Raw genomic sequence first — 27,083 nt, 5'->3', positions numbered from 1 at the left:
TATGTGATATATTTATGTATATTTCATTACCGCAATAATAAAAAAACATCCCATACAGAGTGGACTGCCTCTTTTTCATCGTTGTCCTTAATTTTTTCTTATTTACACTCCATGAATTACAAAGTGCTTCAAACAAGGTTCAAGCGTGTGCTTCTCTATTTTTCACTCTTTTGAGCCTAATATCGCAAGTGAACATCTGTGGTGATGTTTTTATTGTGACAATGGCCCCTGTGGGGGAGCCGACACGTTAGTACTGCAATAAAGCAGATGCACCAACTGGTATGAACCAGCGGAATAGGACGAGAACGATTTTTGCTGCTGTTGTGTTAGAGCCTGTGGCTTTTGCTGGCTTTGCCATGCTTGACCGTGTGGTTATCCTTCATGACTAAACAATCACATCGCATCAATGAATCTTCATTAATAAACTTTAGTAGAGGCGTACGTCAGTAAACATCATTGTAAAGCAGTTACTCTTTCTTATTATTTTGCTGTGTCTAGATCCCTTCTTGTGACAAGCTCCAGTACTGACAAAAGTGCACTCTTGTCATACCATTATCGAGTGATGCGTTTCAGTACAGTGCGTTGCGACGATGTTTTCAGAATTTTTTTTTTCCGTGCTAGTCCTCTGAGCAACACATCACATTATCACTGCTTGTTGTGTGTGTATAGGCGATATCTCTTAACGATCTGTGGGAAAAGTATAGAAGTCTGTGGCAAAAGTATAGAAGTCTGTGGCAAAAGTATAGAAGGGCCTGATCTATAAAATAAATACAGCTCTTACAGTTGCCCACACAAAAAAACATGCAGTGCCTTTACTCATTCTGCTGCCCACCAGATATCCCAATTCTATGGCAAATCAAGCACAGGATGAACAATTCAGTACACGGTTAGAAAGGCATATCTACAGTTTGAGGCCACTTAGCCAATGCAATACTGCTTTACATTGCAGTAAAATGACAGACACATTAGTATCACATTACTTCATGTTTTGTAACAAAGGCGTGCTCACCAACAACTGTTCCACTTCTTCCTGACACATGAAATGCCCCACCCATCGGATTGTTTACATTAGCCCTAACACATGGATTGCAAGACAATGCCCCACCTTTCTTAGCCATGGAAAAAGGTTAAAGTCATCACTTTATGCTTCTTTTTTCTTCCGATCTCAATGGCAATGTTACGCTCTTATTAAAACTTGTGTATTTCACACCCTGTGGTGCAATTGCATCGGCTAGAAAGTGTAACCCTGTCATCAAGAGGCCTTTCTCGAGTCTCTCCAATCAACCTTCATTGCACTAAATGATTCCAGTGTATACCTGCAGATTTACGAGTTTATTACATTCAATTTAGTGCTCTAGCTGCCTTTTCCTCCTTAACTTTGCCCCCTATCCTATGAATAACAAGCCAACAGTCACCTCACCCTGTCCAATACATTGTCCGGCAAGCTAGATCATATTTCTGCAGTACAGCACATCACATACATTCATTTAATGTCTCATTCATGCCACTGTATGTGCCTATCATTCCTCCTTTCATAATTATCTCAGTGGTATTCTCTTCTCCTCAGGTTTTTACTTTACGCCCTAGTTTCTGCCCTCATGACCACCAACAGAATGCAATGAGTGTATGTTTCCTTCCATGAGCATTTCAATACTTCGTTATTGTTTGCAAGAGCTTATGCTTAGATGAGCAAGTGTATGCTTACCACTTGAACAACGCAGCAAATTCAGTACACACAGAAAAAAAAACACGAACACAACACTTGTAACGCTGATACTTTCTTTAAACCTTCACTCTGTTTATCATTAGTATGCCTCGGTTGTTTATTTTTATATTTTCACTATACAGCCACCAATCCTTGATTGTCCGTTTCTACATCATTTTTTAGTGTCATCATCATTGCAATATTTGAGATTATCAATTTTCGCATACTTTTATGAGTACCAAGAAAATGCCTTGCATTAAGATGCAATTAAAAAAAATACAGTTCTGTCACTACATCTTTTAGCGTGCTTTGTATTTTTTTGCCTTGAACACTTAGAACATATTACTTTCTTGAGTTCCTTCTCATGCTTGCTTTGTCATTCCGGGGACGACCCCGATAGTTTAGTTTCGGATAGACCCTAGACGTCAAAACGAATCATGAATTCACATATTTTGCAAGATCCTTCAACGTCACTGCTTTTTTTTCATACAAATTAATCTGAAGCTATACACACAGATAAATTTGCCTTTCATTACTTGCAGTTGACGCGTGAAAAACACGGACTACTATAAGAAAAACGATGCTTCTTGTCAAGCACTGCTGTTGTATCACTGAACTGCCATTCATTGTTAGGTTGAACCACGACCCAGAGCATTCCTAAGATTGGCTGAGGATCACGCAGTGTAGAAAGCACACATTTCAGAGTCATGCGCCGAAGCGCTCACCAGGGCACATGGAACAACCGGCCGAGATTGCTTACACACGCGGACATTGAGTCACATAGGGCTCGAACTAAATTCCCGAACGCGAGTCTCCCGCTAACAAAAACGAGGCAGTCTACATGCCGATCTGCCCTGTGCGACAGGCTTGACAAAACAGAGTCGCAACCTTTTATAGAATCGGTAGCAAACAGTGTGACGGACTGGGCTCCGATCGCAACTATCTTCAACAGGGATTGCACTTCCCGTTCAACACAACCCCCTTCACTTACCTTGTGGGCATCTACAGCATGGCGGCAGTTCACTTCGATTACACGTTGATGCATACACAGCCCGCAATAACAAGCGGATCTCGCCTCGGCAGGAAAACACAAGTTCGTTCGAACGGCTAACAATTCAGCGCACCGAACACAGCCCTTGTAGCAGATGCACACAGCCCGTGCATACAGCCGATGCAGCCGCCATTTCACTCCCGAGGTTTTGCAAACGCGCAGCTGTTCCACTTCTCCCTCTTTCAGTACCTAGGCTCACCTATCCCAATCCGCTCTTGAAGTTCACAACGATTCGTTATTTCATCCAAAACAAAAGCCAAAACCAGGGCGAAATCCACGCAATAAACAAAGCCACAAGGGCGTTCGAAGCCCAAGTACGAAGACTAGGCAAATGTGTGTACTACCCATCATTCTCATGGTCGCTGAACGATCGCAGCGCCAGAGTGCCCTCTAGTTAATTTTGCGAAACTCTATGGTGCCGCGCGCCTGCAGATAAATCTTAGGGTGCGCGGCAGCGGGTGAAAAAAAAAATAATAAAGGAGCGAGCTAAGGTGGGCGAAAGAGATGGCATAATAATAATAAAAAACAAAACAGATCAACGAGAAAGGAGGCGCAAGTTGTCAGTTAGCGGCACTGCAGTAGACAAATGGGGTGCGTTTATTACGCCGGAAAAAAAAATACAGATTTCAACGACTGAAGTTAAGGCTGTATTTATAATGCTAGTAAGTACCCTATTTAGAGCAACAATTCAAAAATATTTAAAATTTGTATCAGTACCTCTTTGATGCCCGTGCTTTGCCGCGGCGTGACATATGTTTTGTTAAATAGTGCAGCTAACCTAAGAAATTATATGTACCTTGTTTGGTCAGCAATTCGCGCTTTTTTATGCCTTGTTAAATTTGCTTATATCTATACTTGTATATCGTAGATAATTAGGCTATAGAAATATTGATCTGTTTTAGTAAGGGCTTGAGCAGCCACACTCAATAGCACACATCATTTTTTTGCATTTTTGCACCGTTGTAGTGTGGTGCATAGAATATTGTAGAATAGAATATTTCTAAATATTTTGGTGTATGGTTTTGGTGCTGTGGTTACATGAAAGCTTAGCCAAAGTGTACCAACACACATTCACACAAAAATTTCAGTTACACTGATACAGTACAGATGATAATGGTGTAGGCATAATTAGCCACTAAAGAACACGCTCACGAAAAACAAAATGAGGATGACGACTCAGGTGGCTGTGAATGAAAGAAGGCAGACCTAACAGCACCTGTTTATTTCATGCGTTTTGTCTGTGCAGGTTTCATCCTTACGAATGTAAGCACACTGATCCAACTAATAAGCCCGCCATGCATACAATCCTATTAGCATCTCCTGCAATAAGTCATGCATTTTAAAAATGAATACATGTTTAATGTCTAGAGCTTATTGAGCATCTATTTAACTTACTTGTTAACATTATCTGTTGCATGGCTATTTTTATGACTTAAAGAAAATTAAACTGTGAAAAAGCTGCTTATACATGCCCTTGAAAAAGAATAGAATTAGCATGTCTTATTGATTTTTGAGAGTAGTCAGCTTTACTCGTGGCCTGAAGTAATCATTTTGTTGACCAATAGGCAAACTGTGAAAGACATAATTTAAAATTATCCAGTATACCAAATTTATGTAACTGGAGAAGCAATTTAGAGGTGAGCTTCCACAAGTACAGTGCTGTGTTTCCAGCAGCAGTTGTCATTGTATAAGTGCTGTTGATCTTCTCAGATTGGGGCTTGCTCGATGCTTTACACTAGTTTCATGCAGTAGATTGTACATCTGTGGTGTGTACATGTCTACAAAAGGATCCTTTAAAATAATGATATATATTGCTACTTGTCTGTCTGAATTGGTTTATATAATTTTTGTGTCGCGAATTGTAGTGACCTATTAATTAGGGTATTCTAGCTAAGCAAGAACGGTTATTACAAATGCTGAAATTTGAGCATCCCGGTATAGTTCAAACTGCTTGGTAGCTGCGTGATTGAAGAGAGAAGCACTTTTTCACCACCACGTACATTTGCTAACGTTTTTGATGAACCATGGTGTAGACTCAGCCTTGGCACTTGCATTCATACACTGATATGCACAGATGCTTTTAAACATAAAAAAAGAATGTTGGTAAAGCGAAGTAAGGAAGCTAGAGTTTTTTTTTATTATTATTATTATCCCGGCTGTGGCGGCTGCATTTCCGATGGAGGCGGAAATGTTGTAGGCCCATGTGCTCAGATTTGGGTGTACGTTAAAGAACCCCAGGTGGCCGAAATTTCCGGAGCCCTCCACTACGGCGTCTCTCAAAATCATATGGTGGTTTTGGGATGTGAAACCCCACATATCAATCAAATCGATTAGAGTTTTTATTTTAGGATACATCATAATGAGGTTCTGATTGTTCCCAGTATTTTTAAATGCTTAGTTGAATGTTGTGCATATCTTACTTACAGAATGTTGAAAGGACAGCACACTACGTCTTCTACAATGGACTGGGTGCTGGCAATGCAGTGCACTCTTCATCACAACCTGAAAGCAGCTGTTCCGGGCTCACGACCTTACTCAAAGGGTTGCAGCAGTGGTGGACACTACCCACAGGGTGCACCTAATATCTTGTACATTTTAGGAACATTCCTCTGATGGGAAAAGCTTCATCTCAAGCTATGTGATCTATATACCTATTTATTTCTCCAATATGAAAATCAGTTTGCCATAAGATTAACAGCAGTGCGTGTAGAAAACTGTGTACAGATGCATAATGTTATTAGAATTGTATGATAAAGTGGAGACGGCCTAGATGTCTTCAACATAAAAGGTTTATTCACTAATGGGTCATTTCATGCCAAACATCTCAACTATTTTAGCGACTATCTCAAATGTATTTGAAAAAAATTGTGCGATTTACTGCATTAAAAACCGCGAAACGGTAGAACATTTCCGAGAGAAAAAATTTTTGGGTCACGTAGTTACCTTCTGAACTTACTGGAATGACGTTTCAGTGTTGTTTGTGGAAAATTATTTTAAAAATACTGCTCCTTGTTTCTATACCAAATTTTGTCAACATGTTAAGTAAAGGTTCTGGTGTAAAGTGTTTGAAGCTCAGTAATATTAGTGCAATGTCACTGGCACATAGGCCCCCAAGACTTTAAAAAGTGTTGGATTGAGCTGGTTGGTGCTGCATGGTAGACAAAGAAAGTGCTTAACAGTGCAAACGACAGGAGGGGATAAAAAAGACAAGAACAGAGCGCTGAACTAACAAACAAAGTTTATTGGAAACCAACTGCAATATATAGGAAACAGAATCTGCGCATAACAATGCAACATAAGCAGAATTGCACATACATGCGCCATACAGCGTGCCTTATCAAGCTCCGGTCATATCAGTGGACCCCAGATAACTAATTTCACAGCCCTGAAGAAAAATTGAAGGTACACTAACACAGGGAGCACCAAGTTGTTGAATGTGAAAGGCCTCAGTGATCTTGTGCTCGCGCCGATTTTTATATCGGCCCATGATCACATACTTGTCAAGAATTGGCTGACAACCACACCTTTTAAAATGGTTTGCCAAGTGGCTGGGAAGGGAGCCTTCTTGAGAGTTAGCATGCTCCCTCAACCGATCATTCATGCATCGCCCTGTTTGGCCAATGTAACCGAGCCCACAAGTAAATAATATCTTGTAGAGAATCGCTAAAACACATTTAACATGGCACGTAGCGTGTTTCGTAGTGCATGCTTCTTTCTTGGGTCCTTCGCTGTTGACTCTGCGACATAGCCTATTGAGGTTGTTGCGTGCGCAGAACACAACTCTTACACCTATTTTGCTAGCGACCTTCTTTAGTCTATGGAAAACCTTGTGTACGTAGGGAATAACAGCCAAGCTAAAACAAGGCCTGTAGAGTTGGCTGTTGCTTTGTCTCTTATCAGGCACTCTTAGTGACGTTAGGAGAGTCTCGGCAATAGAAGTTAGCCGGAAATTAGGAAGGCCTGCTTGTTGAAGGCGGTGAACTTGGAGCGAAAAACTGCATTCTATCTGGTGGTGACAAGAGTGAGTTAGAGCTGCCTTTAGGCAGGAAAAAGGGATTCATAAAGAACTATTTATTTGCTTTTAATTTATGTATAAAAGTAATTTTTAGACCACCACATTGTGTAAATTGCATCTCAATATGGACAAAAAATAGGATTTCGCTAAATTAATGATTTTTTCTCGTGAAGTTTAGCAGCTTGAGAGTTCTCAAAAAAATTTTTTCCTCAAAATATACCTTCTGTGGAGTAAGTATTCACTACTCGGATATTCATACAAAGTGCAGTATTGCAATAGAAAAAATGCAAACATTACTCGTTTTGGATAAATTCTTAGAGGTGTATGTGCCAGTAATGTTGCACTAATATTACTGAGCTTCACACACCTTACACAAGAACCTTTACTCAACATGTATACCAAGTGTGGTATAGATTGTACTTTTAAAATAAATTTTTCCATGAAAAACACCCAAACGACATTCCAAGAAGTTCCGAAGGCAACCACATGACCAGATATTTTTTTCTCTTGTGATTATTCTGCTGTTTCACTGCTTTCAGTGAAGTTAATCAGCACAATATTTTTCGAATACACTTGAGATGGTCGCCAGAATGGCTGGGCATTTGGCATGGAATGACCCTAATAGCATGTCATGAACGCAGCAGTAGGTCATCTGTTTATTAAGCCCTCTATTGAAATCTATTGAAAGTGCCTCCTCTCTGGCGTTGTATCACCCTGCTTTTTTTCACAGTTCCAAGCCGGCTGCATGTGCTATAGTTATTTACATGTGCAGCAGTGGCATTTATATCTAGTAGAACACGCTGTTGGGATAGTTGGTGCATTTCTGAATTAAATATTAGTCAATTTTGCACCAAAATGGTGACCACACAAACGAAAAAAACACATAAACGGGATGGGCGCTCATTTGCAACTGTTTATTCCTTGAAAAAAAAAAAAAAAACAGGCTGATATAAACCCACTTTTCGCCAATGCATGTGCAGCGTACTCGGGCCGTCGCTTACATAATCACACTATAGGACACATGATTGCTAGATACCGTGCTTCCAACTCATACAGGATGAGTGAAGTTTCGCTAACGCAATTTATACCCCGTTTCTTTTGTGAAAGGCCTCCAAAATTTCTCTTGGTGTGAATTCACACGAAGTGACAGGCATGCTTGAATGGGCACCTTTGTTGTTCTTGACCGTAAGAGCGTGTTTCCTCGTTCGATCATTCGCGCAGCACCCCGTCATTTGGCTAACATTTCTCTTTCCGCACGATACTGGTGTTTTGTAAACCACCTCAGTTTCACACTGCGTGAACAGCCATGCATGCTTTTTTTTACAGCCTTTCAGCTGCTGAGCATGATTTCCAGTGATGCACCGGTGCATCTTTGCTAGTTTGTTGGGGGCAGCAAACTCCAGCAGTACTTCATGCCAACTCACCACCTTTTTAATGTTGTGTGCAACCTTATGAATATATGGCACAAACAGCTGCGTGTGAGCACCCGTCCTGTTCATGTGTTTTGTTCGTTTGTGTGGTCGTGGTTTCGTCGCGAAATCGACTATTCAATTCGGGCATTCATATCTATTTACAGCACGTTTAATGTCTGTAGCATAATATTACATGCTATTTTTTTATTCATAATTGCGTGTTTAAGAGTACAACAACTTTGCCAATTGTGTCAATTGGATACAATTTCTTATTTTTGGACAAAACCATTTTAAAATGCCCAAGCAGTCTCAATATTTTCTCAGTACTGTTAATTTAGAAATATAAAATTCAGTAATCACCATAAGTTTGTGCATCACGATTCATTTGATTGATGTGTGCAGTTTAACGTCCTAAAATCACCATTTGATTATGAGATGTCTTAGTGGAGGGCTCAGGAAATTTCGGACACCTGGGGTTCTTGTGCACCCAAATCTGAGCAAACGGGCGTACAACATTTTTGCCTCCATCAAAAATTCCCCGCCACGGTGGTCTAGTGGGTAAGGTACTCGGCTGCTGACCCGCACGTCGTGGGATCGAATCCCGGTTGCGGCGGCTGCATTTCCGATGGAGGCGGAAATGTTGTAGGCCTGTGTGCTCAGATTTGGGTGCACGTTAAAGAACCCCAGTTGGTCGAAATTTCCAGAGACCTCCACTACGGCGTCTCTCATAATCATATGGTGGTTTTAGAACGTTAAACCCCACATATCAATCAATCATCAATCAGCCTCCATCAAAAATGCAGCCGAGTACCTTAGCCACTAGACCACCGCGGCGGGGCCATCATCATCCAATCTAACACAGATGCGCCAGCCGTACTTCTAACTTTTAATTAACTATACCCTAATATCATGACAAAAGAAAAGAAAAATTAGAGCGGTTTAAAAAAAAAAGTTCCGCATTCCCTTCTAAGACTTGCATAACGCTTTTTAAGTCGCTTTTGTCACAATACACTTTTGCTCTACAGAAAAGTGCTTTACGATTTGGAAGTGGCTACTAATACTTGCTGTCACAAAACACAAAATATTTTTTCCCTTTATTACTCATGCATGCAGATGCCATACAATAAATAATACTAGTATGAGTGCTGGCCATCTTTCAGAGTGATTTATGAGGTTTTGCGACCTTAAGAAACGATAAAGAAAATTGTATACCACTTTTTTTTCTTTTGCCCCCCCCCCCCAAGCTCCTCTTTACGAATCTCTCGAATATCTGGATCGCCTGTCAAACAGTTCGACAAGCTCGGCAAATGCTGTTGTGAGTTTTAGCATTGTTTGCACTGTGGGACAGTTCAAGAGACTGCTTTTATTGATATAGCTGCGCTCTCATGTATTTTGCATGAATTAGCAGATGTTAAATCATTTCTAAATATGTTTTTTCTTTTGTGTGATTCAGTCTAATTTGTAGTATTACTGTAAACTTGGAGCCTCGCCGTGGTGGTCTAGTGCCCAAGGTACTCGGCTGCTGACCTGCAGGTCGCGAGATCGAATCCTGGCTGCTGCGGCTGCATTTCAGATGGAGGCGGAAATATTGTAGGCCGGTGGGCTGAGATTTGGGGGCACGTTGAAGAACCCCAGGTAGTAGAAATTTCTGGAGCCCTTCACTACAGCATCTCTCATAATCATATGGTTGTTTTGGGACGTTAAAACCCACATATCAATCAATACTGTAAATTTGAACTTTCAGGCTAAAAAATGCCGTGTTTTTTTCTGAAACCTGCTCCAAATTTAAATTTTCTTCTTAGAAAAGCAAGACATGGTGCTCCAAAATATTGCTCCAGATCTTAACTTGGATGTTCCATCTCTGCTAGCTGTAAGTGGTTACTCTTTCACCCTGCTTTTGTGTGTCCATTTTATGTTCTTTGATGATGCATTGTTTCAGGGCGACATGTTATTATGTGATGCACTTAATATTTTACATCTTTACATCAAGTATTCTGCATGGTTAGTATGTAATGACTGTTAAGCCATTGTAATTTTGCCTATTGTTTTCACTCCTATATCATTGTTTCTCCAGTATCCTGATTTTCTGAACACACAAAGGTTATTGTGAAATGAAAATGCCATTTTAAGACTGTTTTGTCAATATATTCATTAGAATACAACTAGCCTTGCATTTTATGCATAAGGCATGTGGCAACACATGCAAACTGTGGCATATCATTGTGGCAATGCCAGTGTGCTTCGATATATTATTTTGGTATATTGGAGAAATAAGGCATGCTGCATTGCACTACTCTTCCTGCTGTTTGTATGCTTCACTGAACTGTACTTTTGCGTTGCATTGAAGCATGTTGAAATTTATCATTGATATTTAAATGCAAATAAAGGCTCTTCTGTTACATTTTGATACGCATGCCTTGGTCGTTAAAGTTCTGTGCCATACCATTGACATCTGATTTCCGGTCTTCTTTTGTAGCAAATGGCATTCTGCTCTGCACACTTGGAAAAGTTCTTGATTAAGCTACAATTTGTCTCTGAAGCCTGTATGTGCTCTAAGTCTAATAAAATAAAGCTTGATTTCATTTTGCACTATGGGATGACTTTGTGAATGTTGTGTTCTGTGTGACAGCTCATTTTGAGTTATGCCTTCGCATTCAGCTAGAGTTAAGTTATATGTGAGAGCTTTATATGCAGTGTTTCATATAAGCACTATAAAAGCAGTGCTAGGGCCAGGGTTTCCACACTGTGGCAGGAGCCACTACAATAGGACATCTGCACCTGAAACGTCTAGCTGAAGGGTAAGCTTTCTAGTGTTTCCACGGGGGCCTACTAGAAGAAGTTAACACTCGAATTATGATATTTTTTGCATGAGTGTTGGGGTGTAATTCTACATGAACACCCCCCCACCTTTTTAGCTGTTTGGGTGAATTACACCCCTACACTACTTTTGTTGTTTAAGGGTATTAGGGTGTAATAGCGAGATTACACCCTCATGCCCTTAAGTATACTTGGGTGTACATTCACTTTTCCACCCTCACTCCCTTAAGGGCACTTGGGTGTACATTTGCTTTTACACCCCAAAGAAATGTTCATACCCGACGATAGAAATTATAAAATCCACCCATTGTGTAGGTGTAGTCCTGCTTGTAACACCCATTTCGTGGGGTGTAGGGGTGTGAGTTAGAGACACTATATACACCTATGTGGGTGTAATTTGGTTTACAGTAGATTTATGTTATATTACGGGCTGTAACACCAGTATAGCCTTGTGTTCTTGCTTGTATTTAAATTACTGCTTCCTTCCGAGAACAGCGTCTACGTTCAACAATATCTAGAATTTGCAGTTCACGTGCCTTAGCAGGACAACTGGAACAATCCGCAGCATGAGCTTCTCCACAGAGGCAACACGTTTTGTAATTACTTTGACACTCACTAGCGCTGTGGCTTTCCCCACATACTTTCCACCTGCCAGCAGATCTACAACCTTTTATGGTGTGCCCATATAGCCAGCACCTCCCGCATTGGAGGGGGCAAGGGGAGAGAGGTTCGACTCTGCAAATGAGAGGCCAAGCCTTAATTTCTGATGGTCTGACTGACCCTGCAAATGTCACTGACAGACTCGGTTGGAACATTGATTTTGTCAACTACCCGTGCACATCGATACTGAAGTAACACCTGCTGGCGAAAACAGTGACACCTCAGAGGGTGTCATATTGGTATCGACACCACGAACTAGGCCTCTAGTGCAGGCTAAGTGAGGCGGTATGAACGCGCTCACCGGATGGGGTGCAAACTGCGAGCACTTCAGCAAATCTTGTACAAAGGACTGATCTGGTGAAAAGCAGAGTATGCCCCCTCTGCCGAACTGGCCGACCTCAGTTATTGACTGGAAATTGGTCGCCGCTGACCGTAATTTCATCTGAATGGCTTTCGAGCTCTTCATTCGAATGATGCCCTCATTGGTCGGGACTAGAGCCACTGGAACGGAAGATATACCATTGCGCAAGGAAAGATCCACCGGCAACTCCTCTGGATCAGTGGAAGCAGACCAGAGGAAGGCCCCGGGTCCAGGTGAAGAAAAGGGCATCTTGCCTGGTCTGAACTGCACACACTTATCAAACAACTATTGCACTATAAAAACAATAAACGACAATTCAAATCAAAAGAGCTACTTAATTCTTGGCCACAACCCCTAGAGCAGGCGAGCAAGCGTTCGACCAGCTGCCGCTTCATGGGTATGAAATCATGTTAATAACCTGTGTAACATAAAATTTTAGAACAGTAAAGTAACAACAGGTCTCACAGAATATGAATTGCGTAATGAGTGGGTCGTTGAATGTTCCAACCGATCACAAAACGCTCAGGCATAATTTTTCGCCGTCAGCCACAGCACAAAAAAGTGCACGTAATGCCTTACAAATGTGTAGCGGGTACCACACTGTTCCGAAGAATGACGAAAAATGGCATGTCCCCCTGAGTGGGTATGAGCCATATTTAAGGCGTCATCATCATCAATTGACGTTGTGCCACTACACAAAAGCGTAGTGGGTATCAAGCAAGAGTGCTTGTAGTAGTTGCCTCAGGAATGTTTTATAGAAAGGCTGATCCCCCGTGGTGGGTTGTTCCACTCCTCTTGGGTCCAACCAATCTACAAAGACTGCTCTTCCAACTTTTACTGTGACTGTGCTGCGCGTTCCGCGAAGGCTTGGTGGTTTTACAGTTCTGAAAACCAGTCCATATGCGTTTTTAGACTTTTTAAATTGTCATAACTTATGTAGTCGCATACAGCTTGCAATTGAGGGGAATTTTTCATTGAACACTGAAATAGTTTAAGTGTTCTGCTTTCAATTCACATCTATTATTTGGCGCAAATCGTCAGATGCCAAAAATCTCTCGCAGGCATTCTGCTGTAAGTTCTAGCCAACTATAGTGGTTTCACACGTTCACCATTGTTGATTATTCATCTCGGACAATGGCGCGTTCCACGCGCTCCCACCTAAGCGCCGCTGACGAAGATAAAGTGCATTTGTCGCTCGAGGCGCATTGAGGCACGCGAGGGCGAGCACAGCACAGCTCGCGCATTCGCCATTGTTCCAGAACGTTCGAAGGGTCGCGATCGTGTGTTCTGGGAGCTATGGCTGAGGATAAGAGCCCTGAACAACAACAGCGGCTGGCATCGTCGGTCGGCTCGCTGCCCCTTGGACTCCCCATTGAGCAGGGACGTCGGCAGGCACTTGCCGACGACGGTCGCAATAAGGCGGCCTCTAGCTTTGCCTTACCGTGCCCGCCTGACGCGAGGCGCCGTCCGTCGCGCGATGTGCTCTCGAAGTCTCTCGGAGCACACGACTACCGCTATGGCTACCAGCCCACCCCGGTGGTCGCCTCTGTTGGACGTGCTAGTTATGCGGCCTTCAGTCACTATCCGCAGGTTGCCAAAGAGTACGCGGCCGGTCCGCCACATGCCAAGGGCTTTGGACCACGAGACTACCAGGCGGGGGGCTACCATGTCCCTGAGCATCCATACGTCCCAGGCGTGGTTGCCTATCCGGCCATGGGCTCCTACGACAGGAAGCCGAATTCAGGATCACAGCGTGGCGCGGAGTTGGCCACCGCGCAGGACAGCAAGGCTCGGCAGAACGCGGCCATGCACGCGGGCATGATGCACCAGGCTGGGGACGTGGCCGGGCCGGCCGCTAGCGTGGTCGCAAAGCAGCAGGCCTCGCCTGTCCAGAACACCTCAACTGGAGAGGCCCCCGTGGCTGGCTCGTCGCCAGGCAAAGAGCTCATCAAGGAGGATTCGCGCTCTGCCATTTACTATGCTGGTAAGACAACGCCCAGCATACGTGCTGGTTAGCGGGCTTAGTAATTCTCCGAAGTGTGTAGGGGGGCTGAGTTCCTTGTCCCTCGGTTCTGCGGAGTCTACCCCCACCACCTGCGCATGCGCGTCCCCTCCCCCTCTCTCCTCTCCTACGCTGCTTCTCTCACTTCGCAACGCCGACGCAGGCAGTGTCTGCTATAGCCAACGTTCGCCTCTCTCTCCTCTAGACATCCTTCCCCGCGGCGTTTGCACCTACATTGTGCATGCACGTCTCTGTCGCCTCCCCTTCTCTCTCCTGTCCCACACGCCCCCTCACTCGCCTCGCAACGCCGACGCAGGCAGCGTCTGCTATAGCCTACGCTCGCTCCCCTCTCCTACGCTACCCCTTCTCTCGCCTCGCAATGGCGACGCAGGCAGTGTCTGCTATAGCCTACGCTCGCTCTCCTCTAGGCGTCTTTCTCCATGGCATTTACACCCCCATTGCACATGCACATCCCCGCCTCCTCTCTCTCTCTCCTCTCCTACACGCGCCCCCTTTCTCTCGCAACGCCGACGCAGGCCATGTCTGCTAAACCTACGCTCGTTCCCACTCTCTCTTCTTTAGGCATCCTCCCCGCGGCGTTTACAGACCCATTGCGCATGCATGTCTCCATTCTCTTCCCTTTCCTCTAAAACGCTCCCCCTCACTCACCTAGCAACGCCGACGCAGGCAGCGTGTGCTAGCGAGTTTCTTGATTGAAAAAAAAAACTGACTGCTCGCCCTGCACTGGCCACCCCGTATCTGGATCTTGACCTTCAAGATAGTGCCCATTGGTGATTTCTCCTGTGCGTTTTAGAAAAATAAAAGTTCGCAGCGTGCGCGTTAACTAAAAACTGACTGCGGGTCCAATCGGCATCTTCTGTCTGTCATTGCCCATTAGCAGTGATTGGCGTGTTCCAGTAGAAAACACTGGTACATCACTGCATGATTTGTGCCTGCGTCCCCAGGTTTCTCTCCTTTGCAACGCCCCGATGAGCGTCAGTGTCAACGCCGCCGCCAGTGTCAGTGTTAGCGCCAACTTAAGCCCTCAATAAAGTAGACCGTCTCCCGCTCAAGTGATGACCTCCCCGCAGCTTCGCATCCACACATGGTTACCTTTAGTGGGAGGTTGTGTAATTTTTTGTCAGCGTAATTTTTCCAGCAACGTTTCGTACGTGGGGGTTTGAAAGTGAAATACGTACGAAGCATCTCATTGACAAACACAAGGGTATTCACATGGTTAAGCATCCTCATTATTTGCAGTTAACAAAGACGTGGTCAAGCTATAGCCTGCTTGCCTGCTTACGTGTCTTGGCCTTTCATGTGGGAAGTTTGCTGCATTCTACTCGCATTGTTCGAACGACGGTGTACTAATGCGTACGTTTTCTCAACCACGGTACCCATGTCTCGGTTCACATTTAATACTTAGAATTACAGTGTACAACACTGAAAAACGGCAAGAAAAGGGTGCTGGAAGCTTGTGATGACATAATCCAAAAACTTATACAGGGTGTTTCAGCTAAAAAGCACCAAGTATTAAAAAATTGTACATGAGCGCGACGCGTCCCCTACATTAGCGCTGTATTGTTCTGAGACATATAGAGCACGCGATATCTTTTTCGATCCGCCAAGCATGAGTATTAACAAAACTTTTTAATGAACTTTTTCTATAATGACTCTAGAGGAAAATATTCAATACGAAACTTGTAGCACTTAACCAGAGGTAATATAATTTTTAATCTGTGGTAAGGTACCTGCGCTGCTTAATTTTCTTTCAGCCTTTGTTTGAAATGCGCGAAATTAAAAAAAATCACAGCATATCGACGGAGTGAACAATGATGAGTGGGGCGAAGCGTCCGTCCGTCCATGCATGCGTACATGCGTCTGATCGCGTTCGACAATGCCGACGGCACGCGAGCCAAGGAAGCCGAGCGCAAGCGTCTTCAACGCGCCCGCCATTCTGCTCCGTCCATGTTCCAGCAACAATCCGCCACGTACGGCGACTATCCAGGAGACTAGTGGTGGTGGTAGTGGTCTGAAGAGGAAGAAGGCCCCTAATTTCTGCAGCCCGGTGGAGACTGAGAGTGAGAGAGGCACTTGTTGGCAAAGCACGCGCAGCAGCCAATCAGAGAGTAGCGGCAAAGTAACGCCATCTAGGAAATGAGACGAGAAATGGTCATCCATTTCTTTTGCCTTCTTTCTCGTCCCTTTCTCAACGTTACGCGTGACTAAATGTCACAAGGTGAAACTCTAAGAAGTTTCGCCCCTAAAAAAAAAAAAAAAAAAAAAAAACACGTGATGGCCGCCTAACGCGCGGCGTTTTAGGGCCCTCAAATAGAAGTTCAAGGAACTATCGACGACTGCTCTCACATGAAAATCGCTTGAACAGGCCATCGGTGACTACGATAGATTAAGCGATGGTAGGATGGTAGCAAAAAAAAAAAACATTCGATGAAAAAGCAGTCGCCGCGTGCGAATGTGATACGAGACCGCAGACAGCATTCGACGAAGGCATTCTTTTTTTACTTTTCAGGCTAACAATACTCTCTTCCCCCTCCCCCGTCATGCTTATCGTTAGCCCGAAAAGTAAAAAAAAGAATGACTTCTAGTCTCGTATATTCGCATGTGGTGGCCACTTTTCATCGTTATTTTTTTATCAATACCATCCTTTCATCGTTTATTCCATCGTAGTGATCGATAGCCTGCTCAAGCGACCTTCGTGTGTCAGCAGTCATTGATAGTTCCTCGAACTTACATTTTGGGGTTAGGAGGCAATAACATGGTGTTTATTTTTATTTCGCGTATTTTAAACAAAGGCTGCAAAAAAGAATCAAGCAGCGCAGGCATCTTACCGCAAATTTCAAATTTTATCCCCAGTTAAGCGCTACAAGTTCGGTATCGAAGGTTATTCTCTAGTCATTTAAGAAGTTAAGTAATATTTTTAAATTGCCAAGCTTAGCGGATCGGAGAAACATATGACGTGCTCTATATGCCTCAGAACGATTGAGGACGTGTAGCGCTCATGTATATTTTTTTAAATACATGGTACTTGTTAGCTGAAATACCCTTGCGTGCCGATGTTTCAAGTAGCCTCGAAGAAGTGCACCCGTCGAAGCATCGTCTCGAGCACACAACCCCTACGCATTTTTTCATCAGTGCACTACGTGTAGTACGAGCTTTTATATGTGAAATAACCCAGACAAAACACCGTGGCGTAGACAATACATACGCACTAGTTTCGTATTTCACGTATTTACAGGCGTTTGGCAGTCTTTCAAGCCCCTTTATCCGGCATTATTGTGTACGAGTATGCTTCGGTTCTAATAATGATCAAGGACACTAAAAACGTCCGTGCGTTAGCGAAGGTTCTTCGCAGTACCTGGATTCCTGTCTTAGTCGCTTTGTCTTCACGCGAAGATAGCACCAGGATATAGATGTGAAAGCGGTTGTCTTTTTTGAAGATGACCAAATGTACACTGCTATGTCACTGCAACCCATAGCACGCGGCACACGCTCTGGGCAAAATCGTGACAAAGAAGGAGAAATGGGGACTGGGCCTCTCACCCATAGCAATAAAAATTCATGGACGGTTCAAGCATTGTGTGTAGCCTGGAGATAAATAGGGTCACGTTTTATTTACAACCATCCAGAAAGGCACACAGCTGGGCGTGGCTGGCACACCGAGTAGCCTCCACTCGAAATGAGATTTCTGTCATAGCTAGGATACTTAACATGAAACTACGCGAAAAAAAAACACTCAATTGACTGATTAGCTCTCATTCCAACTTTCTTCCCCGCACCAACGCGTTTGTACAGGCACTGCCTCGGAGGGTTCAAGCGAGAACCATGACAAGCTTGACGAGAGCGGCGGTAGCTCCATCTCCACGCCTAGCACCAGCGGATCCACTGAGAGCTCAGCCGAGTCGGAGCCGCTTGAGAACTCTGAGCCAGTCGATCTGGTAATTAAGGTATGGCGCACCAATGATATTGGAGCAGCATATGGGTATAATGGGCGCGGTAATCTTGTGAACAAAATTTGCGTGACAAGTCATATCATAAAGATGTCGACTTCCTGCAGACCCCGACACCACCTGAGATTCTGCCGCCGAAAAAGCAGGATATGCAACCACAGCAGTTCCCAAAGCCACAAGCGGTGCGCACGCAGGATGACCGCCAGAAGCCTACCCAGCAGCAGGCTCCACGCATCAAGGATCTCCGCATCGACACAGCAGGTCAGGGATCTGGCAGACTCAAGTAGTGCATGGAAAGCAAAAGGCACTAACGCCGGGTTTTAGACGAGTGGTTATACGCTAGAGATGCCCTGATGAATTGTTTCAATATCGCAAGGGTGACGTTTCAGCATAGACAGATGCAGTCGAGGGGCGAGGGGGGCAGGTGTCTCATGAACTCCATAATTTTACAATTCATAATTTAAGTATAGTGTTGACTACCTACCCATACTCGGCTTGGTATCACCTATACTCCCCTTAATTCGATCCCTCCTTCGGAAAAACCATGTATCCGTCCCTGCATTTCGGAATTTTGAAATGGTTTCTTTGTTCCCGCGAGGCATCGCTTGAGGTGGCAAGCATCAAGATATCGGGTTGGGCCGCACAGATGTTACGACGCACTCTAGCTATCCGCAGCGCATGTGCTGAGTGAGTGCACTGGCATGCAGTTTTGCCTTGTTCATGGCTACCTAAAGTAGTATATACAGAAGCTCAAGATTTGCCTAAACCCTCTTAATATGGAATATAGCGACGCCCTCCATCATTTCAGTGCTTTTCTCTATCGCTGCTCCCAACAGGCCGCTCCTCCTATGTATCGTCTCCCAACCATGCCACCACACCACGCACCCTCTTTCGGCCGAAAAAACGAGTGCGAACTATTATAGATGCGACGCAGCTCTTTGACTAGCCTGCAGGAATTAGGCGCCTTCTTGTTCTAACCACCACCATCACCCTCCGTACGAGCGCAGTCACACTCCCCTCGCAGTGGACGAAGCGGCGTGAAAATGAAACCTCGCATACTTAAATGTCTTTTTTGTTCTTCGTGCACTAAAATGAGTGCTTGCTATTATTATGGCCTTATGTTTATTGTTTTGCACTAAGCACAAATATATATACGAGACTCCACAAAACTTCACGAAAAAAAAAAAAACCACACAGTAGACAGGCACAGCACTGCGTTAGTGTTTTTTTTCTATTCACACTAGGCATGTAACTTAAAAGTGTGGCAACTTGGGCTAGTTAGTATGGCATGACGATAGTTATAGCCCGAGAACAAAACTAAGACGCAGAGACAAGGACACGAAAGACACGAGCGCTAAGTCTTTCGCTCGTGTCTTTCGTGTCCTTCTTGTCTCTGTGTCGTCGGTTTGTTCTCGCGCTATAACGCGTCACACTAGGCGTTAGGGTAAAAACGTACTTTTTTTCGCACGTTTCTCATCTCGTGTTGCGATTGCGAGTAGTCGGGAAACTAATCGGCAGGCATTTAATAAATTATAGAGAGAAAAACTCATCACAGGTCGTGACACAAAGCTGGCGTCTCAGAAATGAGGATAGGAGACTGATGGCATGCTTTCGGAATAATTTTATTTGCAGAAAAGCCACGTCAAGAGCTACTTTCTAGTGAGAATTTCGAGCTTTCTCTTTGATTTAGAATGAGCTACCAAAAATCTTACCATTCATTATGGAACATAATTTTTTTTTTCACAAGAATGTTGCGCTGCACGTACTTCAGCACCGGTTCACAAGAGTGTCCGTCGTCGTAGGCATTGCATCTGTCGACTTGTTACTTAGTGGCTCTACGATGGGGTCTGTTATCACTTGGCGCTGGTTTGAGAGCTTTAAAAACACCTCTTGTTTTGATAGTTGCTTCACTACTACGCTTTCAACGCAGTGCGGGAAAGTTTATTTTATGCTTCTGATGCGGAAAGCTAAGCTTCAATATCCTGTATGTACCCCCATCTTCTTCGCGGCGAGATGTTTCCGCTGATTCCTTAAGTGGTGCCTGGATAGCTGCAGCTTGCAGCCGTTTTCGTGTGCAGTCGGAGCTTCCACTTTTCAAAAGTAAGCCACGCATTCTTTTGATAAGTAAGCAGGGCAACTGGAAAATTTCAATTATACCTGGAAGAATGCTCGGATTGAGCAATGGTGTGGTCACCGTGCGCCCCGTTTCTTCATCAATGTACGAAGTTTCTTGTGTTGTGTTCGGGTGCAAAGTGCAGCTCACACACCTAGAAAATAAATACTCGCTTATCTTCGACCTTTCTGCAGCACGACCAATATTATGTACCATTTGAAGCTGAAACACTGCGTACATATAACCGCGCTGCGAAATATAAGAAAATTCTGCAAGACAACTCACCTTGGAGTACGGCGATGAAATGAAGTTGTCTCGTGGAATTGCACGCAACAATTTTCTGCCCAGCTTGTAGTCGAAAAATCTGAAAAAATCTGAAATCTGAAAAAAATCTGAAACAGCACTCCTTGCACGGCGACTCGTAATTTGCCCGGCAGTGAAGAGCACAACACTTGTTCGGGATGAAGTCAGTGCACCACTCGCGGCGTCTTCACACTATCGCAAAGGCGGGACCGACGCAATTGGTGGGACACCTAGAAGCAACTTAGAAGTGTGGCAGCTTGGGCTAGTTGGTATGGCATGAGGATAGTTATAGCACGTGTCCTTCTTGTCTCTGTGTCGTCGTTTTGTTCTCGCGCTATAACTATCGTCATACCTAGAAGCAAACTGAGGTGCACGCTGTGCCACCACACTGCCTGTCCTCCGTCAGTTAAAATAGAGCCCTCCTGTTTTCAACGTTTCTCCGTTGAAAGTTGGTATTTTACTAAAATATAACTTTAGCATGACTAATATGAAAATTTGTTTGGGCTTTTGCCCTTCATTATTCAGACAAATATAGCGAGTCTCTAACTGCACGTGTCTCAATCGGTATCCATCTGCGCTTCGCCGCATTCCCTAAAAGGAAAGTTGCCAGGAAAGCCTGTTTTCCCCACCGCCACAGCCGCCACCGGTTGGTGACGTTAGCACTCGGAATGCGAAGAGCCCTCTGGCCTTGCAGATCGTGTTGGCTGACGCTCCGCTACCGCGACCGCCGCTCGCTACACCGCCGACTCGTCGGTTCACGCGCAATAAACCTGACGCGTGCCTAACCTATACGTGGAAACATGTCTTTACGTGTCACCTCTCTCGCGCTTCACCCTCTCCAGCACTCGCAACGCTGGAGTGCACATCAAGCGGTAGCACTACTTTGGCTCGTTTATCTGCAATGGAGAGGACGCAGGAAGCGCGTTCGCGAATAGCGACGTTGTTTACTCACGTAAACGCTACCAATATTTTCGCTTCAAACCGTTCTTCCATGCACCCGCATTGACGGCCGTCTCGACCGTGTCAACGCCGTGCGCACTGCTGCTGCTTCGCATCCATGCATCAGGGTTCCCTTCGGGGAGGTGGTCCATAGTTTTTCCGCGGTGGTTTAGCGCGTACCTTCAGTAATTTACTTATTTTTTATGTTCTGTTCACTGGTGACATTTCAGAACTCAACTAGATCACAGAATGTGTAGACTCGCTCCTGCGACTCCCGGCGCGTTGATTCCTGCTCGCGTGCTGCGACATACCGAAGCGTTGAAGCACTCTGGTTATACTTTTGGAACACCTGTACGTGATGATGGTGGCTGTACGATGATGCACGTGTTGCTTGCGGCTGTACTAGCGGTAACCGCTGTGTATCCTTATCGCCGTAATCACCGGCTGTGAGAGAACCAAATTGCTACCAATTTCACGGAGAGTGTCTTATATTTAAGTGTCTAGATACTAACTTGGTACGTTTGATAAATCTCAGGGGGTGACAGGTGCACGCAAGGGGTGAACCCTCCTCCCCCTTATTATTTTCGCCTCTGTTTTTTTTTTTTTGCGTTCATGTGTTGGACAGCCGTGCTATACAAGAGCGCACGGGCTTGAATCTCTTGTAACGCATTTTTCATGGTACCTAGAAAGTACGTTTTGCCGCAAAGGCGAAGCAATGAACGCGATAGCAACAAATTGGATTGGAAGGTCGCGTGCAGAATGGCAAGCAGATCGAAACGTGTCCCGCGTTTCTCACGCACGTATAACGCACGAAACGTACTCCCAGGTACAGATGAACGCGATTTAGCGTCTCAGTTGTTATTTCGCTGTGTCTGAAAAGCGTGCTCTTTTCGCAATCGGCGAAGGTGCAATGATTGCGGTGACCTTTGTGTGCCCGGTAGCTACAACAGAATCGTTCCGGCGAAAGCTTGACAGCCGAGACATAAGATGCTCCCAACCGCGAGATAAGGGCGCGCGAATGTGCGTTATGGGGGTTTATGACCTACCACTCCTCTCCGCGAGGCAAAGTAAGCGAGGGAGATGAGGGCGCGCGTCGCCGCGTGCTCAATGCGCCATCTTGTTAATGCTGAAAACACGATAGTTCCCCTCCGAGATGCCCATCACCAGTGGGTAAGCGGTCGATATAAATAGCTCCCCATTTTATCGTTAAAGGACGTGCTTCATGGTGGCTCAGTGGTTAACGCCTCGCACGCACGACGCAGAGGTCCCAAAATCGATTTCGCACACCGGAGTCTTTTTCTGGATTTTCTGGAGTTTTCATAAATATATATGCGTATACATAAACCTTGAGTGACGCGGGTGGCAAAATCCTGCCGAGTGTGTACATATAATTGCTGTCGGAATAAAACAGCTGAAAAGCTGATGGGGCCAAAAAAAAAAAAAAACGGAGGACACATACGACGGTGTACATTTTGCTCTTGTTAGGTTGCTACAAGCGTTCTCTTTCGACAATGCGCATGCTCATATCCTTGATGCATGGCTTAATACAGCTATCTATTTAAAATTACTCTCTTCGTCATCTTTTTTCTGTCTTTGGTCTATTGAGCGCTCATTATAAGGCAAGCGTTTCCTTATAAACGACGGTGTCTAGTCCGCTTTGCGTGAACAAGGTACATGAGGGGTTATAAAGCCGTAAAACGCCATATTTGCAATTTCGAGAAGCACTATTGCTTCCTTTTTTTTTTCATTGTCTAATATGTTTTCGGGCGACAATTCCCACCGAACGCTTGACTGTTCTATAGAGGATTGGCTGTCCGTCTTAAAGCGACATTTAAAAGCCAGGGGCCATGCGTTGCAGGGCGTGTAGCCTCTGTGCTGCCGGTACCTCCCGTGGGACCCCCACCTAACTACTTCGCTAGACCTTCTCGTGAGGCTAGCTCCTCCCAGACCAAAGACGCCGACAGTCGCAGCCAGTTCTCGGTGGCCAGCCTGGCTGCCCCGCTGCTGCCGGCCTCGGCTGCTAGCCTGGCCAACCGCGGTGCCATGGAGCAGGCGAGTCTTGTAGACATTATAAGCATACGCGCCGCCCACTTTCCGCTTCGCTAAGCGCTGATACTGTTTGTGCAGGCCTGCATTCTCGTCAATGTTGTGCTGCTAAGTGTCCTCACCGGCATCGTAGCTGCTTTCCTGGTGCGCCAGCTCACTTGAATGCCTCGGCAAGCAGTCATCCCACCTCGTCGCCAGACCAAGCACCTTCTTTTCTTTTCTGCTGGTCTTTCCTTGTGGGATGAATAAAGCTTTTTTTTTCTCTTCTCTTGCCAACTCGTGGGTGTTACTAAACGCTCAGTGGCAGGATGAGCGTGCCGAAAAGCAGCGTAATGTGCAACGGGGCGAGCTCTTGCATGACACTCAACGCTCAACCTAGGAAATCGACTTTATGCGAAGCATGTTGAGAAAAAGTGACCATGCAATATTTTATTCAGCGACATGTTATGAAATGACACTAGATATATGACAATTGATGCACACACAGACATGCACAGTCATAGCAACACCAGAAGCGATAAGCTGATATGAAGCACTCCTGATTGCGAGGATGGTAGCTCTGGACACTGTTACATGAATCAACTTAAGCGGATGGCACCTAACTACAATTGACGCTAAATACGTGGCGGGTACATATGTAATGTGCATAACATTGGATAACCAGCACTGCGTGCAACAATTGACGTTTCACGAACCCTGTGGTAGAACACTTGATTACTACGCAGAGTGCGGGGGTTCGATTCCTGTTGGGACCCTGAAATTTATTATTTGCATTCGTTGGGTCAACGCTCCCGATCGATGTCTGCTTTTTCTTAACAAAAATGACCCATGTGTGGTCTCACAATTCCACTAAGTGTCAATCACCTGTGGCACATACCCGCACATTAGTGCCACATACCCGCCCGCGGTTATGTTTCACTGTTTGGCGGGAAGTGTCTGACGACGTACGCGACATAATTGTGACATTATTCACGTCTTGACCAGCGCGTCATATTCGTCCAATCATCTTACCCTCCCATAGTAATATTGGTTCATCTGCGGCGGCTGCATTTCCGATGGAGGCGGAAATGTTGTAGGCCCGTGTGCTCAGATTTGGGTGCACGTAAAAGCACCCCAGATGGTCAAAATTTCCTGAGCCCTCCACTACGGCGTCTCTCATAATCATATGGTGGTTTTGGGACGTTAAACCTCACATATCAATCAATAATATTGGTTCACGCCAAGGGAATGGTTAATCACTACAGAACCCAGATGTAAGCGTCTAGATAGATATAGATAGATACGTAGACAGACGCCGAAAGTGCTTGCAGTGCGCAAAGAAATGCTTCGCATATAATAAAACACATATAGTAAAGCCGTCCCGTAATCCACAGTCAGGGTGGCGTGTAGTATGTACTAGCACAGCTGCTGCCGAGCAAAACAACAACCAACAGCTTACGTGCTGCCGTTATTTTTAAGCGCTGTGTAGTCCAAGACACGTGCGTGTAATCTCCGTTACTCTGCAGGTTTGCGAGGAACATACTGCACCGTTGCACCGTAAGCTGGAGGAGCAGCCCTGTAAGGGCCCGCCGTAAATTGCATGCATGACATGTGAATAATGGTTCAATGTGCGCACATTAGGTGTGCACATGCTTTGTGACCCGACCGTAAGTGGCAGGAACCCTGTGCGGTGCGGTGGAACTGCTAAGTCGAAATAAGATCATATAGCAAGCGTTGCGAGGGAGAAAATGTTCTCAGCTGTTCAGTGCGAGGGGGAAGGAGAAGAGTGGTAACTCGGTGGGTGTAGACATTCCCAGTTGAAGTGATACACTGTAGGATTCGCTCCATAGTATGCGCGATATTGTATGGGGTGGTGGAGCATCCATGGAGGCTATCATCATCATCATAAGGCTGGATAGGTGAAGAATGAAAAGACAGGAAAACACAGCAGCTTTTTTTTCAATTTTTTTACTTATGAAGTTCTAGTTTTTGAAATTACCATTCACTTTTTCCTCTTAATTATTAGTTATTTGTCTACTTTATTCGTTAGTCACCTTATGATTATCCACTCTTATATTGCCTAGATGACTGAATAATCATTTTTCTTTTTCAATATATAAAAATTCGTTTTCCCCATTACAATAACCACCGGTTTAATGGCCAATCCCCCTTAGTAGGTACGAGCCAAAGCATACAGGAACAAGCATGCAAGCTTAATTCTTTTTAGCTGAATGGTTTGTGCGGTGGTGGGAAGACATCCGGCTTTGTCTAAAGGCAGTTATCACCTTTGCGTTTCAAGGGTGATACCGACACGTTGTGAAGAATAGGTAGTTTCAGACTACGGACACGTTCCAAGTCCAAATGAGAATATGAGAGAGAGAGAGCGAGAGAGAGAGATATTGTTGTAAAAAAGAGTTTGGGGGACAACCACGCTACATGCTCGACATCCCCCTTCCGGGACACCGCATGACGAGGCCCCGACTCGTGCCCATCTCACCAGAGCCTGTTGAGGCTCCAGCGAGGAGCAGTAAAGCATGACAGTCTCTCATACATGCCTCTCGTGAAGGTGTAAAACTAGGGGGCAGTTGGGGATTTCTCGCGCATGCTCACACAATGCGGAAGATGTTACAGGTCTACCCACAGTGTGGGCATCACCCATCTGTGCTTGGATCGAAGTGTTTGATAACTGCAGGGTATAGTATACCTGTCTGCAGGCGCCATAAAGTTCGCACATCCGCTTTACCCAGCCCCTTTGCAGGAGCCGAGAAAAGGCGGTGAATGTCGCTATCATTAGAAATAATTTATTTGAACAGCAGCAACGATGTATTGACATTCGAGTATAAGAGCTGGGGTATGGAGCCCAGTGGGTAAGCATTCGGGCGGCCGCGTCAGCGGCCTCATTACCTCGCAAACCCTGATGACCAGGAGCCCAAACTATGCTTTTCGGCTTTGGATCAGTGGCAGCCTGTCTTAGAATATGGCTAGCTAAGGGGGATATCTCCCCTGCCAAGTATGCATACGCTTTTTTATAATCCGTTATTATAGTCTTCAAATTGCGATCCACGGCCGCTATCGCTACTTCCTCAGCCAGTCCTGAATTTTGTGCTCCGAAGGAGAGCCCGCAGACTTGCGTTACCCGGTGAACAAAAGTGGCCATCCGCGCGTCCGCCCTGCTATACACACTAGGTCGGGAACTGTGCTGTCTTTCAAACATCTCAGCCCGCGCTTGTTACCTGGTTGTGCGTGTCCATGTAATTGGGGGAGCGGAGAGACCCACAGCACTTGGTGTCAATGTTCTGGAATACGCCCCGCCTTCTCTGGAATGCAAGTGAGCTGGATGCGTAAGCGGTTGAGCAGGCGGCGCCCAGGGGCCGTCTGCATAGGCCGCGTATATTGATTTATGAGGTGGGCCTCCCGCAACTCCTGGTATGAGTTGAGCGCTCCAAGTTTGTATGTTCCAGAGCTCTCTTAGCCTCGCGGAAAATGGCGTCGATTCTCTCGTGTTCTTGCATGTTATTGCGAATGTATGACACGGAGTAGAGTATCCGACTTCCGACTAGTCACGAAGGAGTAGGCGAGACGAAGCACGTCCCGGCCCCGCAGACCATCCCGGTTGGATCATGCACCCTATATACCTCTTCGCCTACTCTCCACTCAGTTTCGCGATACTAGAGTCTGGTTTGAGTCTGTGCGTAATGAAAATGCCCATAAT

The 27,083-nt window shown here is 45.2% G+C and overlaps 1 protein-coding gene across 1 annotated transcript; it reads left to right on the top strand.

Moving 5' to 3' along the window:
- The first annotated feature begins 13,013 nt into the window (after positions 1 to 13,013).
- Positions 13,014 to 23,659, top strand: LOC142777089 (uncharacterized). The gene is made up of 5 exons (XM_075881386.1): positions 13,014 to 14,005; positions 17,837 to 17,988; positions 18,099 to 18,252; positions 23,205 to 23,398; positions 23,474 to 23,659. The coding sequence occupies exons 1-5, from the start codon at positions 13,318 to 13,320 to the stop codon at positions 23,552 to 23,554; spliced, it is 1,269 nt and encodes a 422-aa protein (XP_075737501.1). The 5' UTR covers positions 13,014 to 13,317; the 3' UTR covers positions 23,555 to 23,659.
- The last annotated feature ends 3,424 nt before the right edge of the window (positions 23,660 to 27,083 follow it).

Source organism: Rhipicephalus microplus, chromosome X (assembly GCF_043290135.1).
Source record: "Rhipicephalus microplus isolate Deutch F79 chromosome X, USDA_Rmic, whole genome shotgun sequence".
In the NCBI taxonomy this organism is placed as follows: Eukaryota; Metazoa; Arthropoda; class Arachnida; order Ixodida; family Ixodidae; genus Rhipicephalus; species Rhipicephalus microplus.
The sequence above is the reverse complement of the archived record's forward strand: the minus strand, read 5'-3'. Positions and strand labels throughout refer to the sequence as shown.

What these genes read in the sequence shown, in the direction of transcription:
- LOC142777089 (XM_075881386.1), top strand. Translation starts at nt 13,318, where the DNA reads ATGGCTGAGGATAAGAGCCCTGAACAACAACAGCGGCTGGCATCGTCG. An exon ending in CAGTCGATCTGGTAATTAAG is followed by an intron (nt 17,989 to 18,098) that starts GTATGGCGCACC and finishes GACTTCCTGCAG; the next exon opens with ACCCCGACACCACCTGAGAT. An exon ending in ACCGCGGTGCCATGGAGCAG is followed by an intron (nt 23,399 to 23,473) that starts GCGAGTCTTGTA and finishes CTGTTTGTGCAG; the next exon opens with GCCTGCATTCTCGTCAATGT.